Source organism: Nelumbo lutea, chromosome 6 (assembly GCF_056320005.1).
Source record: "Nelumbo lutea isolate HS-2025 chromosome 6, American lotus-T2T, whole genome shotgun sequence".
NCBI lineage: Eukaryota > Viridiplantae > Streptophyta > Magnoliopsida > Proteales > Nelumbonaceae > Nelumbo > Nelumbo lutea.
In genome coordinates this window covers 21,059,040-21,077,089 of record NC_142689.1, presented here as the reverse complement: position 1 = coordinate 21,077,089, position 18,050 = coordinate 21,059,040, and the positions used below count along the sequence as shown (strand labels likewise).

General features: G+C 38.2%; 2 protein-coding genes across 5 annotated transcripts; both read right to left on the bottom strand.

Moving 5' to 3' along the window:
- Window positions 1-483: 483 nt before the first annotated feature.
- Window positions 484-4,042, bottom strand: LOC148847838 (uncharacterized). Its single transcript, XM_088951948.1, has 3 exons — window positions 2,688-4,042; window positions 884-2,355; window positions 484-758 (listed from the first exon to the last, which is right to left on the bottom strand). The coding sequence occupies exons 1-2, from the start codon at window positions 3,763-3,765 to the stop codon at window positions 911-913; spliced, it is 2,523 nt and encodes an 840-aa protein (XP_088808074.1). The 5' UTR covers window positions 3,766-4,042; the 3' UTR covers window positions 484-758; window positions 884-910.
- A 7,714-nt stretch (window positions 4,043-11,756) lies between these two features.
- On the bottom strand, window positions 11,757-17,766 carry LOC148847837 (zinc finger BED domain-containing protein RICESLEEPER 2-like). 4 transcript variants are annotated; one of them, XR_016101020.1, is made up of 5 exons: window positions 17,442-17,664; window positions 12,814-14,777; window positions 12,660-12,725; window positions 12,416-12,549; window positions 11,757-12,204 (listed from the first exon to the last, which is right to left on the bottom strand). XR_016101020.1 is itself a non-coding variant. In XM_088951093.1 (4 exons), exons 2-3 carry the CDS (start codon window positions 14,750-14,752, stop codon window positions 12,670-12,672), a joined length of 1,995 nt encoding a protein of 664 aa, XP_088807219.1. In that variant the 5' UTR covers window positions 14,753-14,777; window positions 17,442-17,766; the 3' UTR covers window positions 12,365-12,549; window positions 12,660-12,669. The 4 variants fall into 4 exon arrangements, 2 of the variants coding, with proteins under 2 accessions (XP_088807219.1, XP_088807221.1); XR_016101021.1 differs by having other exon boundaries at window positions 11,863-12,085; XM_088951093.1 differs by lacking the exon at window positions 11,757-12,204 and having other exon boundaries at window positions 12,365-12,549; window positions 17,442-17,766.
- Window positions 17,767-18,050: the final 284 nt, after the last annotated feature.

Sequence of the window (18,050 nt, the reverse complement as noted above, 5' to 3'; positions counted from 1 at the left end):
ACTGACTTGCTACCCCATGCTCATCTCACACAAAATGCAGACAATAACTGCTTCTCACCAAACAGATTGATATTTTGTTTCACCTTTCTTATTCTGTTACTATAAGTTTCAATTTTTTTTTTCTTCTGTTATCATCAATGGGTGTCCCCCTTATTTCATTAAATTAGCATTTTTTGTTGAGGGAATTGCAAAAAGTATAACTAGAGCAAACTTCAAGGAAAAGAAAAACGGCCCAAGCGGTGATCCTCAGACCTCATAGCCGGTGATGTTAGTGGGCTAACATTATTGTAACCAACATATAAAACACATGCAAGGACATTATACCAAATACCTATTGAGGTTGCGAGTCCTAGTTACTTGCACCATCCTCATATTTGTAGAAAAATCTAATTAGTATATCGCTCTATTCTTTGAACACATAGACACACACACATATAAAGAGAGAGAGCGAGAGAGAGAGAGAGGAGAGAGAGATGCAGAAAATTAAATGCTTTCTTTTATTAGCAACATTTTAATTTCAAAATGAATAATAAGTCCGAGAGATAAATGCCCTATAATGTAAGAGCTTATTCCCCATAATGAATCCATACTACAATACAAAAACATGCACTAAACTTGAGAAAACAAAACCAGGTAGCTCCAGAAACCACTTCCAAATCTTAGCTTCCTCTTTGTACTTGAATATGCTAACAACAAAACATGTAAGATGGCTCCCAAAGAAGTGTAAGATGCAAAGAAGCCAGTTTCCAAACTAAAACCTGCAAATTAACAAAGTTGCATTATGATGTTATTGTCATAAATAAATAAATAAATAAATAAATATGTGTATTTATTTAAATATCAACCATTGCCATTAATAAAATAAGGTTGTCTTGATACTTACATGATTGAAGAGGGAAACCTTTTAGGCTTAATAGTGAACTGGAGGAGGTGGAGATGAGTATGTGTATACAGATGGTGGATGAGATTTCACTAGTGGAGGAGGTGAATGGTAGTAGTAGGTAGGTGGTGGTGGTGGTGGTGGGGATTTGTATTCATAAGTGGGTGGGGGGGGAGGAGGTGACTTGTATTGGTAAACTGGAGGAGGGGGAGAACTATAGTGGTATGTTGGTGGAGGTGGAGGCGGTGACTTGTAGAGGTAGGTAGGTGGTGGTGGTGGTGGAGACTTGTAAGTGGGTGGGGGAGGAGGGGGAGAACTGTAGTGGTAGGTTGGCGGAGGTGGGGGTGGAGACTTGTACTTGTAAACGGGTGAAGGAGGAGATGGTGATTTGTACTGGTAAACTGGAGGAGGGGGTGAACTGTAGTGATAAGTTGGTGGTGGAGGTGGTGGTGACTTGTAGTGGTAGGTTGGTGGCGGTGGTGGAGGAGACTTGTATTCATAGGAAGGTGGAGGAGGAGGTGGTGACTTATACTGGTAAACTGGAGGAGGGGGTGAACTGTAGTGATAAGTTGGTGGTGGTGGTGGTGGTGGTGACTTGTAGTGGTAGGTTGGTGGCGGTGGTGGAGGAGACTTGTATTCGTAAGAGGGTGGAGGAGGAGGTGGTGACTTGTACTGGTAAACTGGAGGAGGAGGTGAGCTATAGTGGTAGGTAGGTGGTGGTGGTGGAGGAGACTTATATTTATAGGTGGGTAGAGGAGGAGGTGGTGATTTGTAATGATAAACTGGAGGAGGGGGAGAACTGTAGTGGTAAGTTGGTGGGGGTGGTGACTTGTAGTGATAGGTAGGTGGTGGCGGTGGTGGTGACTTGTATTTATAAACTGGTGGAGGAGGAGGAGATGACTTGTAGTGGTATACTGGAGGAGGGGGAGAAGTGTAATGATAAGTTGGTGATGGTGGAGGAGGTGACTTGTAGTAGTAGGTAGGTGGTAGTGGTGGTGGTGGGGACTTATATTCATAAGTTGGGGGTGGTGGTGGTGGCGACTTGTAGTAGTAAGTGGGTGGTGGTGATTTGTAGTGATAAACTGGAGGAGGAGGATGAGGTGATTTGTAGTAGTAAGTTGGTGTTGGTGATGGGGGAGACTTGTGGTAGTGATGAGGAGGATGCTTGGGCTTCTCACACTTCTTAGAAGGGGTCTTAGGTGCATAAGCGAATGGCTTGGCCTTGAGAACAACCTCGTAATGAGTCTTGGATTTCACCTTGAGCGATGCTCCCTCCTTTCCATTGTGGAGGTTAGTTGGAATGCTACAAGTTGAATATTTGGGGGCTGAGTACAATTTGGCCTTGCATTCTTTGGCTCCATTTTTCTTGTAGTCATAACCCTTGACTGTAATAATGTATTTGCCATTGTTCTTGGTTTCCCCATATGCGACTATGCTCTTGTCACCATCTTTGCACGTTACTTGCACAATTGACCCTGCTCGAGCCATATCATGCATTAAATATTCATTAAATTCTCATATAACCCCCTGCTAATTGAATCATTGTTAATTTTTAATTTTGTTTGATGTTTCATATGGTGGAAAACATGTGCAACTAGCATTAATTCTTTAAGAATATGAAAATAAAAATAAAATATAATATGTTTTAGCAAAGAAAAATGTAAAGCTATATATATATATATATATATATCCTTGGATGAAAATTTAACTGCAAAATAACTATATGATTTTGTAAAAGGGAAGTCTTCGAACTTTGTTATTAATATGCATAAAAGACAAAATTCTATAAATATCGATAGAATACAACCTTTGAGGTGCTTCTTGTTGTGAGATTTCTTGGGGTATTTCCAATCATAGCATTTGTAGCAGTAAACGGTTCCAACAACCTTGACAACGAGTGGGTGATGGGGGTAAGGGTGAGGCTTTGGCGGTGGTGGTGAAGTGTAGTGGTATGGCGTAGGATGGTAAGGTGGTGGTGGGGATTTGTAGTAGTAAGGTAATGAAGATGGATGTGAAGGTGGTGGTGGAGACTTGTAATAGTAGGTTGGTGGAGGATATTTTACTGGTGGTGGTGGAGATTTGTAGTAATAAGATGGTGGTGGAGGTGGGGGTGATTTATAGTAATAAGGTGGTGGTGGAGGTGGGGATTTGTAGTAGTATTTTGGTGGGGGAGGAGACGGAGATTTGTAGTAATAAGGTGACGGTGGTGGCGGGGATTTGTAGTAGTATTTTGGTGGGGGAGGAGGTGCAGATTTGTAGTAATAAGGTGGTGGTGGTGGCGGGGATTTGTAATAGTAGGTCGGGGGAGGAGGAGGTGGAGACTTGTAGTAATAAGCTGGTGGTGGTGGTGGTGGGGATTTGTAGTAGTATTTTGGTGGAGGAGGAGGTGGAGATTTGTAGTGATAAGGCGGCGGTGATGGCGGGGGTTTGTAGTAGTATTCTGGTGGAGGAGGAGGTGGAGATTTGTAATAGTAGGGTGGTGGTGGGGGTGGAGATTTATAATAATAAGCTGGTGGAGGTGGTGGTGGGGATTTATAATGATAAGGGGGTGGTGGGGGTGGAGATTTATAATAATATTCTGGTGGAGGAGGTGGTGGAGATTTGTAGTAATAGGCTGGTGGGGGTGGAGATTTAACTGGTGGTGGAGGAGACCCATAGTGATAAGGTGGTGGAGGTGACTTAACTGGTGGTGGTGGAGACTTGTAATAATAAGGTGGCGGAGAAGATGGTGGTGGTGGTGACTTGTAGACATAAGGTGGTGGTGGCGGCGACACATATTCACCAGAAACTGATCCTGCATTCCCTGCTACAAGCAGCATAGCCAATGCCACCAGAAGTTGTGGCCATGGCTGCCCCCTTTTGGGGTCGCCACTGAAAACTCTCATTGATTTCTGCCTGCTCCACCCAAGGTTTAGGACTATGATTTCCCTAGAATGAACAGGGAAGGGGTAGAAGGAAATCTAGAGAGTCTCAGCTGTGGATCTGAATGCCGGTTGGGTTTGTAAGGCCAACTATTTATAGGTGATCCTTGACCTTAATTAGAGGGAGAGTTGTCACAAGTTGTATATATGATCGCATATTCTTTTTATTTGTTTATTTATCATTATTGAATAACACATGTTTGTTGATTGGGTTCTGCAAGCTGGATTTATTTATTTATCTAACATTTTCTTTATGGAGCAGTACTGACTCTCTTCCCTTAACTCATCTGGCTCTGAATTACGCACTACTTGTACTTGTATAAAGCGGCATTGGTGGATAGGTTATAAGAATATTAGGTTTGAATTATTGAATACTTTGGGAATTCTGTTAAGTGTAAAAAAGAATAAACTCTCATGTATTATGCCGAAGTTCATCCAAAGAACAGACTTCTGAACAGAAATTATATATACATATTTGTTATTTCTTTTCTTGTAAATTGGTCTTGAGCATCTGCATCCTCTTTGTGATAACTCAAATGGTGAAAAATTGTGTCCTAGTTCATACCCATTTGGTTGATCTTGATCAGATGATATATATGTTTGTTTAATCATTAAATTTAATGGATCAAACTGCAATTAGTTAATTAATCTTATTTTTCTCATCAGTTCTTAGTCAATGGAATCTAACAACTTCTTTATTACATTTTATATTTCTAACCCAGATGATGGCCCAAGAAGTTGCAATGTTGAGATCGGAAGTTGCATGAACTGCACAACAACCTGTCATAAAGGTATTATTAATGGAAGAATGAGGTGTTTTTGAAAGTCAAAGCTCTTCCCTAATTTGATAATATTATGGGTAGTTAAGACATGAATGGAACCCGTGTTTTGATTTTAAGCCTTTTGGTTTTGGTTTGAACATCTAGGGATAATTTGAAAAGAATTTGGGTGAAAGTTATAAGAAATGATTTGAAAAGAATTTGGGTGAAAGTTATAAGAAATGATTTAACCACAAATAGATATGGATGAAGGGTGATTTGACCCGACCTAATAAATAGCGGATACATGGATTCAATCAGGTGAATCCGTTTCTGATAAATAGCGAACACATGATTCAGCATCCTCAGCTATCCGACAGATTAATTTAGCATTCCTGATCACCTTGGCAAGTCAGGCCTACACCCCCGACCACCTCGGCAGGTCAAGTCAACACCTTCAGATGCCTAGGTAGGTCATTTCACTTCGGGTAACTAGGCCACCTCGGATAGCACCAAGGCCCGGGTACCTTGAGATGACCAAGCTTGTCAAGGTGACACGTGGTGGGTATCTAGAAGACTGATAGCTATCTCCAAGCCTCTCGGGATCACGCCACCTAACCGTAGGTGTTAATCTTATCCCGTCTGAATCGGATGGAAGCAGTAACCCCCGTCTGTTAGTGGAATCTCCGCCTTCTAGAAACGGACCCCAACAGCTTGGGCCGAAGATCCCGGGAGCGTTTTGCGAGACCTACGACAACATAGCTATATAAAGGCATCAACCACCCGAAACCCAGGTATGCGCGATCATTTGCTCTATAGCCTCCTAGCACACAACTTCCAGCTTGCACACTAAGATACCGACGGGTTCTCTTATTTGTTTGTCTTATAGTTCGATTAGCTAGCTAAGCCATCAGTCCGATTATTTAATTGATTCCATGGTCCTTTCCATTGACACAAAAAAAGCTTCTTTCCATTAAATCTTCCGATTTCCAATACTTCAAAAAATTCAGATCTAACTATAAGAACGCCATGAAATTGTTTGAATTGTATTCAGCCATAATAAATAAAAATTTGCAAATAGAAGGCTTATGCTTATCAGGTTGGCAACCTATGATTTATTTCCTTAATGTGTCCTTTTTTATATTTATTTTCATTAATTCTACATTCCCTATTAAAGCTTTGAAGTATGAAGTATTTATTTTGATATAGAGGTGTATTCGAGACAAATTGAATCGTATATTGAGCTGTTCAAGCTCAACTAGGCTCAAGTCAATACTCGCAAGTTATTTGAGCTTGATTTTACTTGAACCGATTATAAATAAATTAACATTAAAAGTTAAAAAGAAATTAATATTATGAATAAAAATACATTAGGAAACATGGTTATACATTTATTCATTTCTAGTATAAATAAAAATATATTAAAAACAATATTTTATTATATGCTGAATTAGGCTTTCGAGATGCTTAAATTGGATATTGTGAAATTCGAACTTGACTCAACTAATTATTCAACTTGAGTTGAGCTTGACTCGAGTTAAGTTTGAGTATTTAGCGTGTTGGATCATCTTGCATACACCCCCTATATTTGATCTCACCAATAAGTTTTACATGATTATTTCATCCATGAAATGTGTTGTACAAGAACGATGAGGACTGATTTCTCAAATTAGGGGTTTACTTGGCAAACACGAGGACTTTTTTTGTTTGCCACATGGCGAAAGAACAATTATATATATATATATATATATATAACTAAAAAAAGATATTCTAATATGAATAAATTAACTGATAAAGTATATTTGTGCATAGGTGAATTTAGATATATAATACATTATATATGTACATATGAGCACACAATGTATACATCTACATTGTATTATTCAATGTCGGGTAGGCTTGAGTGAGTTTCGGATAGGGGTGCAAATGGATCAGATTATGATCCAATCCTATTTTTTTGGATATTTTTCTATCGAATTTTCAGATTAGATCAGGTCAAATAATTAGATCCAATTAAAAATCAGATCAAATTCAAATCACCCCCTATCTCACTCGAATATATATATATATATATATATATATATAGACAAAAAATATATGAAAAAAATGCTTGTATTTTTTTGTTTGTCTTTATATAAACTGTGGGTTTTTTCTGTTTTAATAATTTGTTAAATTTTAAAGAAATCAAATCCAATTGGATCAGATTTGGATATCTAACATCCTTAATGGATTCAACTTTTTTGAAGTCTGATGGGAGCATATATGAGATTTGTAGTATTACATTGGATTCGGATTTATCCTGATTCGGGTCTAATCCAATCTGTTTCTGTAATTTCAGATTACTTGAGGCTTCAATCCAAGCCCAACTCAATTTAGGTTAGGCCTAGGTTCTCTTGGCCAGACCCAATCTTGAGCCCAAAACTCAAGCCTAACGCATGCAAAAAGCTTGACACAGATCAGTTGGAACTCTGGTTAATCCCACCCAAATAGCAAGGAGTCAAAGGTTGGGATGTAAATGGATCGAATCCAGCAATAATACTCAAATTCAAATCCAATTAGAAAATTTGATATTTGAATTTGATTCGATTCGATTTTAAATTCGATCAATTAATTATTTTAGATAATTAATAAATATATAAATTAAATATTTTATTTATATAAATATATAAATTATTTATATAATATAATTATTATATATAATTGATATAAAATATTTTACATATTATATATAAAAATTAAATAATCAATCAAATTCAGATATTTATCAAATTGAGTCGGGTCATATTCAAATTCAACTAATTAGTTCTTTGAATTATTCGATTAGATAGATTTTCAAATACTGTGGACACCCCTTAGGCCATGAGCAGAAGAAAGAAGAGGAACATAGCGGAAGGGTTTGAAGGTTTTTGGCTCATTTATATTCTCCACTAATGACTAAACAAACCCATTACTACCAGAACCAGATCCCTCCGCCATAATATATTAAGATCCTAACAGATATAATAAAATCATATCGTAATAATAAACAAACAAATCGACAGCTCACTTTCTAATTTCTAGAGTCGTTCCACAGCCCTCCTCATCTTTAATTCCTTATGGTTTATATATCAATAAATACGGTTGCTGAAAGCCAGATCTACCTAACCCAAGACAACATATTCTCGGTCCAGTCAGTTGAACAAGTTATCAGATAAATATGTTTAGTGAGCTAGTTAAAACTTAAAATTTATGTTGATCGGACCGGATTTTGGACAGGGTGGACCAGATCCCAAACCAATACATAAATGTACAAAACAATCCGAATCAGACCAACCGGATGATAGATAGTAGGGGTTCTAATTCTATTAGGTAAAACCATAGTTTTTTAAAATGAATCGGTGATTGAACCGGTTAGGGGTTCGATTATTGGTTCGAATGACCGGCCCATTCTGACAAAAAAATAAAAATTTGAAAAAAATTGAAAAATGATTCGAACGATTAATCGTCCGGTTCAACAATTTGCTGACCAAAATCAGTGGTTTTGGAGAAAAACAGAACCGATCAGGTGACCAGTTCCTGATTTTTCTGGTCTGACCATCCGGTCCGATTTTGAAAACAGTGGGCAAAACAATGGAGGATTGGGGAGAAAAATCCTGCAACTTTACTGCACAAGACCATGACCATCACCATTCTGTAGCTACCCGCTGTAAAACCTCACCATGGGCTCTACTCAGCACAGAAAATACTCACCGGATAATTCTCCATGACTGTCTTACACTGCACCTTCGATAATTCATTTGTTAAATTGTGACATTTGGACATTAGAAAAATAGGTATGAGATCGAGGAATCTTTGTATATGATAATATAATATACATATATATGTAGTTGGTCTTGGTCCAAGTCTTGATCGGTTTGCAACAACCAGAACCTGTTCATTTTGACCGTGATACTGACCCAAATCTAGGGATGGTAATTTCTACCCTATCCAGTGGGTACCCATCCCTATCCTACCCGATGGGGTGGGTTTGTTTTCTTGAAGAACGGGTTTTGGGGTGAAGACGGGTTTTAGGATTCTACAACCCATACAAATATGGGTAGAGTATGGTATTAGGCTAAACCCAATCCTCCCCGATGCACATACTCTTGGAAAGCATATAAACTTTATGTACCAAGTGCTTAATTTAATAATATTTTTGAATTTTATATCAAAGATAATTGATAGTTCATGTGTTTTTTTGTCTTAATCAAATAATTGGAAATTTTGTTGTTTATTTGTGTTATTTTATTATTTATTACTTATATATGACAATAAATAATAGAAAATTAGATATGGGTTCTAAATCCAACCCGCCCTACCCTTGAATGTGAGGAGGATAGGGTTGGGGAGGGTTTTGCGTTTTCATGTGCGGATAGGGTTTGGATTCTCAAAATCCAACCCGCTATGGGTTTTGGGGCGGGTACAGATTGGGAGATTTAAGGAAACAGGTAGAGTCTAGAATTTGCAAAACCTCCCTAAACCCACCCCATTATCATCCCTACCCAAATCCTATACCCATATAATTGTGTCAATTTGGGTTAATCTGCAACCAATCCAACCCATTAACCCGGCAATGACCTAATTAAATAGAATGAAGTCACATTGGTAAAAAAGCCCAAACGGACCCATATTGGCCCAACCCAACTCGTCCAAAATTAATACTTGTCATGTTTGGCGCAAGACCCCCAAAAGAGAAAATTATATGAGGTGTCAATAAATATTTTTTCTAGGAAAATTTATACTACCAGAAAGAAGGGCTATAACCAATCAAAATTTTTGATAAATACCACTTGATTGGTTAACACAATGATACTGGTTGATTTGCCACAAGTTCTTTTGGATGTCATGTCTTTCCGATATCATGGCACAGTAAAATTTTTCCAACTAACCCATCGTTTATGTTTGTAATTTTGTATTGAATTAGCAACATTAGTTTTTCTTTCTTTTTTTATTTGGTGTAGAATGATCAATGACCAACAAACAAGAGAAGAGGCTAATTTAAAATCTAGTTCGTATAAGGCATTTCCCCGGGCAAGTGATTCCTAGGGAAACGTCACGTCGTCACCCATTAGCTACAAATACAACGTTCAGTTAGGCAAAGATACCAGGATAAGGTGTGAGAAACAAGGCGATTAGCAATACTCTCTAAAAAAATTACCATGGACCCCATTCTAGCGAAGCATGGGTCGATTCAGTTTGGTTCCATGGCAGAACATGAAGCCTACTCTATTGGGGTCGATTCCAGGTTTTTGGAATCAAAACCTACCCCATAAAAGTCAATTCCAAGGTCTATCGATGGAACTTGTTCTTTCTTTATTCTCTCCTTAAAAAAAAGAAAAGAAAAAGAAAAAAGGAAAATTCCCAATTAGTACCCTATACTTTGGCTCAAGTGACAATTTGATCCCCAGACTTTAAAATGAGAAAATGTAGTATCCAAACTTTCAAAATGTGACAATCCAATACCTGCCATTAATTAGCAATTAAGTGACATTTGAAAAGTCAAAAATGCCCTTCAAATGCCATCTAATTCTCTTTATCAACCATCCAAACGTTGACAAAAAACTAAACAGTCCCAAATCCTAGCATTTTCTATTCAAAAAAGTTAGTGACTGTTTAGAAGAATCTAAAATTTGGGATTGTTCATTTTATTATCAATGTTTGGATGGTTGATAAAGAGAATTAGATAGCATTCTTAAGGGATTTTTTACTTTTCAAATGTCACTTAACGGCTGATTAACAAACTGGCTAATGCCGGGTAATGGGTTGTCACATTTTGAATGTTCAAGTACTGGATTGTCACATTCTGAAAGTTTGGATACTGAATTGTCACATTTTAAAGTTTGGAGACCAAATTGTCACTCAAGCCAAAGTACAGGGTATTAATAAAGAATTTTCCCAAAAAAAAACCATATTCTTTAAAAACTTAATCTTCAATAAATATGATATATAGTTTAAAACTTATATTATCTTTATTGATTAAATTAAGCACCTTAATATGTAGATTATCATTATATAGTTCAAAACTTGTAATTTAAATTTAAATTTTGTGAATATTACATTTTACATTACTTATTATACACATTCAAATATTAAAATGAAAACAAATAATCAAATCACTTAAGTAACTCAATGGTCAAGTGAAACATGACCTTTGTATCCATGAGTGATTACGTGCAACTCTTCACATTCCCAAAAGTATTTTTAGAATTGATTTCAAGGCAAGTTCCACCAAGACCATGCAAGGCTGATTCATCAAGTCACTTCAGGTAAGATAAACCCCTAGACCCTAGAAGGCTAGAACCAGCCTTGGTGGAGGTCGATTTCAAAAATTTAGAACCAAACCTTACCTAGTAATAGATTAGATAGGATTGGTTCAAGACTGGTTCCATTCAATTTTAGAAAGAATTTACCAATTTGCTTACCCCTAATAGCGATAGTAAAACACAAGATTATTACATTTTTGTGAAACCCACCTACTAGGCCATTTTTTATCGCAAAACGAACAGGGCGGAGCCTAAATGACTAGCACCTACCCGTCTCAGGTTCCAACCAACCCAACTCATTAAAATATGAATCCATTGGGTTGATGGTTAGGCTACGTAATAAAATACCCAGCATCAGGAATGTGAGATACTAATTGTTCATGGGCCAGGCTCGGACTTGGCTTTGGACAAAATTTGAATGGTCAAGGCCAAAAGCCCGGCCCCAAAACAGCACAAAGTTGGTTCTGGCGGACCGCCCCGTGAACAGGCTGTCACGACTCAAACAAACCCTGAAATAAATGAGTGGGTTGGGTTACAACATATTACCAATTACCACCCCAAGGCTAAACCGGATTTCATGCCCACAACTCTAACCGCCTTGAATAGCAGCCACATATCTTGTATTGTGAGACGTGCGGCTACAGTGTAGTGTGGGTAGGGGCGTGGGTAGAGAAGGTGAGCAGGAAATGTTCGGTGATGGGTTCATCTCTCTCCAGATCAGCAGATGCCAAACGAAGCCCGAAAATCGAGAAGGCGAGCATCGGGTGGGTCAGCCCATCTTTAAATTCGGTGCTGAACATCATGGACCTAGTGTTAAAATGCAACATGTGGGGACATCACATCACATAGGTTTATCACCACCACAGGTCTTGTCCAGTTTGAAGTTTTTCCAGTTCCAGGAGGTTGGGATCTTGACTTTGTGAATCCATTTCTTACTTTTACGACAAGATCCAGGAGACATCTGTCCAACTCCAAGCCGAATACAATCAAATACTAAATATAACCCAGATTATTTTTTTCCGAAAAAATAAATAAATAAATAAATAAAACAAAAAGAAAGTGCACTGCAGTCAGACGCCTTGTATAACAAGTAAGCTATGATGAACTTGAGAGCATTGAACCTGTTCAAAAACCAATCCAAATGACAAATGCATCACAACCAGAAGAGGGGGGGCTAGGTATCTTGAAACGGCCAACAATCTGGTGAGGTCGACCAAGAGCAACTCCAATTCTTAGCTGGGCAACCTGCAAATTACCCAAACTTGCCACCTTTTCAGTCCTGAGCAGGGACAAGTTTACCTTGGCAGTTGATGCTACTACTACTACCAAACCGAGCATGAACCCAGTCCATTGTAAGTTTGTAACTAGGTAAGACAAGATGCATGGAATCATCTCTTGCACAATCAATATTATAACATTCCATAAAAACCAAATTTTAATACATATCAGCTCTAATAATCTACATGGCCATTGGAAAGCATGCATATATCTGTAAAAATATCAGATGTAGATTATCCACACTAATTGAAGCATGAAAGAACTGACTTCAAAATTTTATGAAAATAACAATATTACCATAAGAATTCAGAGTCAACATTGGTTCTTCAAATAACATCAAACACTCTGCAATTTTAGTCCAAGTTTTGCCTAAAGGAGGAAAAAGGTCCTGAAACAATTAGCTTCCACCTTCCACTTGAGTGATCCTCAACCTTGCATAATTTAGGAAAAAAAAAAGAATCTTTAAGTATATTCTTGGGGGGAGAGATAAATCAACATAGCAATATAGTAAATTGGCGTAGGTAGAAATAGAAGAACCTACCAAGCATGTCCTAATTTGCGTCCAGGCACAAGGACAAAACAGAATGGCTTGAAGATGAATGCAAACCTGAGACACAGAGAACTCTGTGAAAACAAATCGAAGAAAAAATAACAAATGGAATAGATAAAAAATAGGAAAAAGATTAGTAACTAGCCTTCTAGCTCAGTCTGTAACCAATCCTGAGTGCTTATCAAGGCCTGTAGAATGTCTGGATTTAAAGAACTCCGGTAAGGATCAAGTACCCTATCTCCCACACTGATTGTTGATCCCAATGGTACTGTTGCCATGGGAATCCCCAGTACATCACGAGCCATCATAGATAAGATAGGGTATCTTGGCATGTGAACTTTCCACCAATTCAATATATTAAAATCCAAATTGCGAGGAAAAACAGGTTCTTCCAAATATTTATCCAAGTCAGATTTGGCCCTCTGGCTATTAGAAGTCTCATTTAGAAACTTGTCAAACCCACTAAGCCTGTCATTGTTAACACTAGGTAAGCAGGTGCCAGTAAACCTGTTGTTACCTCGAACTTCCCAGCCTAAACCTTGATCAAGTGATGCTAACGTTGAACAGATTGAATATTCATTGTAGAGTTCCTTAATACTGTCGAAAACAACCTTGATGCGTTCAGAAGCACTACTACCATAAATCTGTGGATAGTAATATTCTACCAACTTCATCTTGAACCGAGGATCCAAGATGACTGCTACTGCTAAAGCCAAGTTGCAAGTGCTCCAGTATTTATCAAACTTGCTTTTCATCTTCAGTCCCATAGTACTAATAACAACATCTGAGCTTTTGCACCACTCAATCAATTGTAAATGAATGTCACAAATCTCAGGAAAATACAAGTTCGCAGTTGGATGTTTGATCCCAGAGAAAACATTTGAAACTTCATAGAAGAGTTTCAAATAGTTGCAAATGGTACTTACCCTTTCCCACTCTATATCAGACGGTGCCATTGTGTAGGCAGAGTCATGTTCTTGCAAAAGAGAAAATGCATCCCTGTATTCTAAGGCCACTGCAAGCATCAGATACGTTGTATTCCATCTCATTGGGCAATCAAGACACAAGCCCTTTTCATTATAAATACGAACTTGTTGAGCCAACTCATTGAATTTTTCTTGCCGTGCTTGTGAACTTTTAACATATCTAACACTTTCACGGATCTTGTGGATAACTTCACTTATTGCTTCCAATGCATCTTGAACAATCAGATTGAGGATATGTGATGCACAACGTACATCAAATAATTGACCATTACTCAAAAGCAACCTGTTCTGAGTAAGCCGATCTCTAATTCTAAAGACAAAATTGTCATTGGTGGAGCAATCATCAAGTGTCATGGAAAACAGCTTACGGTCAATATCCCATTCCATCAAACATGTCATAAGAACTTCTGAAAGCAAGTCTTCTGTATGAGAAGGATCAACCATTACAAAGTTCAGAATCTTTTTCTGTAATTGCCAAGTCTCATCAATGTATTGTGCTGTCAAACATAGGTATCCACCATTTTCACATGAAGCCCACATACCAGCAGTAAGACTTAGTCTGCCTGGCAATTTGTCCAACATCTCATACACTTTTTGTTTCTCTTTCACATAAATGTCCATACAATCAGCCTCAACAGAATTAGATGACATAAACTTAAACAATGGTTGAAGATTCTTAACAAATACTTTGAACCCTATGTGTTCGACCATGGCCAATGGATACCCATGTAAAATGATCATGCGCACAAGATCAAGGCGACTACGCTCTTGTTCGAACTTGTAACTTTCAAGGCTAAGGGTCTCATCTTTCTTCTGCTCTTGATCAAAATTAAAGTTTTCAAGGTCAAGGGATCCTTCTTTTTTCTTTTCTCTTACTACAAGTAATTGAGCAATGTCATGATTAGATCTTTTCCGACACCTTTTCAAGTGATTTCTCAAATGTGATGTTCCACTGGTACTTGATCCACTAAGTTTCTTTTTACAATGTTTACAAACAGCATAACAAGCATCAGCCCTTTTAACCCTTTCAAAGTCATTCCACACAAGAGATGTCAATCGTTTTGTCTTTTTAACAACAGGAGGGCTTGAATTTTCCATGACATGGACTTAATACTCTACCAGTCTGCAAATCACATAAAACCAAATGCAATTCTATAAATAATAGAAGTAAAAGCTGAACAGAAAAATAGAGCCAGATGGTTATTTACTCAAAACCCAATCAACAATGACACCCAAGAAACTGCAGCAATCATATAGCACATTTTCAAGACTCCACAAAACATGGATCAATTAGATATGATTCTTATACTGAACAAAAACACATACATATCCACTAAAATCACAACTAAATTGTAAATAAAGAAAAGAGAAACAATAACAATATGAAAGATTTAAGGTTGTGGAAGACTTCCATTGCCAAAGTAGACTAAATGGGGAAAGGGAATGTGAAGTCTCCTAAACTAAATATCAAGTTCTAAATTCTTAACATTTCTGGCAACATTGCCCCTAAATGCATTCTGCAATGATATAAAATGCAGCGACACTTGTCTATGCAGTTTAACTTCTTTTATAGTAAAATAAAAATTTATTAAAAAGGAAAAAGAGATTACGAGAAAAGTGACAAGACGTCGCCCAAGAGAAGAACTAAACAACCCTTCACAAATATGTAACAGGAAGAGGGGCTTTGTTCTGAATGTCCAATAAATTATTATGGCAGGACATTTATTTTTTGGAATCACAATAACAAGAATCAACAGACAAGTTAATTCTACAAATATAGAAACATATAAACCTCCCATGATCCAAAGAAGATGGACAAAAAAGTTACAACTTCAGCCCCATAAACAATCCCAAGGCCACAGTATTTATCTGGTACACCTCTCTCAAAATAAAAATTCAATCCCTCCCAAAACCATAACACCAAAAAACTTTCAACTCCAACTGATAGTGGATCAATTGGTAAGGTCTCTTGACTAGTTGGTAGTGGAGACTTGGGATCAAATCCAATTGCCATTATGCCCCTAGGAAATGGCTAGCAACTTCCCTCTCAACTCAGCCTTAATCCCAATTATTTGTGGTTGGATATGTTCTCAATTCTGCTTCACTTCCTGATTCAGTTTTCACTCTATAAATGTGATCTGAATTCCAATGTACTCATCTTCTACATCTAGATGTATATCCACCAATTCCTGTAGACAAGCATATGAAAATTGGAAATAGGATGCTAGGAACCTTGAGCACCTCCCCATAAAAGGAAAAAGCGAGTGCCCCATCCTTGCACGGGCCAAGTCGAAAGAAGAAAAAAAAAAGGTAAGAAAGAAAAGTTTAACGCACAAAGTAGACACTTAGAATTACATCACAGAAACTTCAGGCAAATACATTCAGCTACAAAGTGGTGCATCAAACAAATCAGAGAGAGTCAATATTAGAAGAACCAACAATAAAAATATTTGAGTATTTTTCCATCTATAATGTAGAAAAGTACAGATTGCCAAACAAATTGCTAAATCAGAAATAAGGACCCACCAATTCAAAGATTCAATAGTAAGAGATAAGCATATATATGTTGAATCCTGACTCCTCCCTCCTCTGAAATTACCATCAATTGACTAAAAACACCAATCATCCAATTAATTCACAAACATCAAACTGTTAATTAAGGAAACCTTTTTAGATTATCTGAAATGGTATGAGAACTTATAACAATCATAAAGTATTAATTACAATCAGGATAAAACCACACGGGCTTCGAGGTGAGTTGTCAAAACCCTACAGATGAGACCTCCAAAATAATTAAGTTCGTTCTTCAGTTATAATATTTCAAGCAACTAACCATAAGACAATTTGACAGGCTACAATAAAATCTCAAATCATTTAAGAAAGTCCCAGCTCAGGCCCAGAATAAAACACGATATATCGTGATTAATTTAACATATAGAACATACAATCAGAATAGAACAAGCCAACGGTAGTTCGGTTCAGAAATCCAACGTGATTCACAAGAACTGATGAGCCTCCGATCAGTAGGGCTGCAAATGGGTCTGGGTCAACCCAAATCTGACATATTAGAGACCTAGACGAACGCCACTTCCGCCAATCCTAGAGTCCAACCAATCAGATCTGAGAAGAACAACGGAAGTGATCGGAAGAGACGTCGGTCGATCCATCAATTTCGAAGGTAAAAGAATTGGAATTCTGCAAGTGGGTCAGAACTAAAACCGGTTGGGATTCGCCATGGATCCAACCTGTAACCCCAGGCACCCGTCCCAAATCAAAACCCTCGATCCAATCCATGGCAATTCCGATCCAACGAGTCAGTGGGTCGACCCGCCCCATTTCCAACCTTACAGGTATCGGATCAGAGCTTCGAACACAAAAAGCTGTAATCCACAACAACCATGAACGATACCCTCGATAACCTCCCGGATCACAAGAAAAAATGAAAGGGGGACGAAGAAGACAAAATTAAAAATAAGTAATTTTAGCCTCTATCAAGCGCTCAGTCCGTCTGAACACAGAAATCAAACCAAAGGACCTCACGGAAATGGAAAATTCGTCAAACCCAGGTTGAGACAGGGAATCTGGTTCATCCACACGAAACGTTTAAGCCCTAAATTTTCAACCATGGAAATTTGTAACTGTCCAGAAAAACCACACCTCCAGACAACAACAATTGCAGAACAACATACAGAAAACACAAAGAAATCCATGGAAAAGATGTCCAAAGCCACACAGTAATCTTAAAACGAAGGAGAAAGAACATAAGACAATTAGGGTTAGGGCTCACAGCAACTGCAGACGTTCAGCCGGAAACAAGCTAAGTAGTTGCAGAGGACACTCTCCCCTTCCTTCTCGAGAGTCCGATTGAGAGCTGGATGGTTAGGGTTTGGTTTCCGATTCTCGAAACACCCCGCACGCGCAGTGATGAGCGATAAAACCCGAACAGGAGAAAACCCGAAAAGAAAACGGGGTTAGTAAGAGAGCTGAAAGCCTCCTTGCAGATTGACGCCAAGTGCCCAAGTCAAGGAAAAGTCTCGGTTTATCCTCGCATCCAAACACGCTCTGCGGGTATTCCAAAATCTGTGGTGGATGGTCCGATTGAGAGTTTGATCGAAGTTGGAGGGCCGGATTGTGGAGGACCAAATGATGGGATAGATGGGGGCCTATGGCCGGCCCATTCAGACATTGGAGCAATTAAATCTGAATTGGGGACCTTTGCTCGGCCCGGCCCATGGAATACGTGAATCTTTCATTAAGGCTCTGTTTGGGACAGCTTCTGCATTTGGGGCGAGCTGTGTTAATTGAGTCGCTTTGATGTTAACACGCCCATGATGACTTTTATATTTTCACCGTTTCACCAAAGCTTCTTACTGTGTGGAGCTCAATTTGGAGCACC

Excerpts from the sequence above, each read along its gene's own strand:
- LOC148847838 (XM_088951948.1), bottom strand. The coding sequence starts at position 3,765 with ATGAGAGTTTTCAGTGGCGACCCCAAAAGGGGGCAGCCATGGCCACAA. Across the intron at positions 2,356-2,687 it reads CAACAAGAAGCACCTCAAAG|GGTCAATTGTGCAAGTAACG; the intron begins GTTGTATTCTAT and ends TGGCTCGAGCAG.
- LOC148847837 (XM_088951093.1), bottom strand. The coding sequence starts at position 14,752 with ATGGAAAATTCAAGCCCTCCTGTTGTTAAAAAGACAAAACGATTGACA. Across the intron at positions 12,726-12,813 it reads GTTACAGACTGAGCTAGAAG|GTTTGCATTCATCTTCAAGC; the intron begins GCTAGTTACTAA and ends TCTGTGTCTCAG.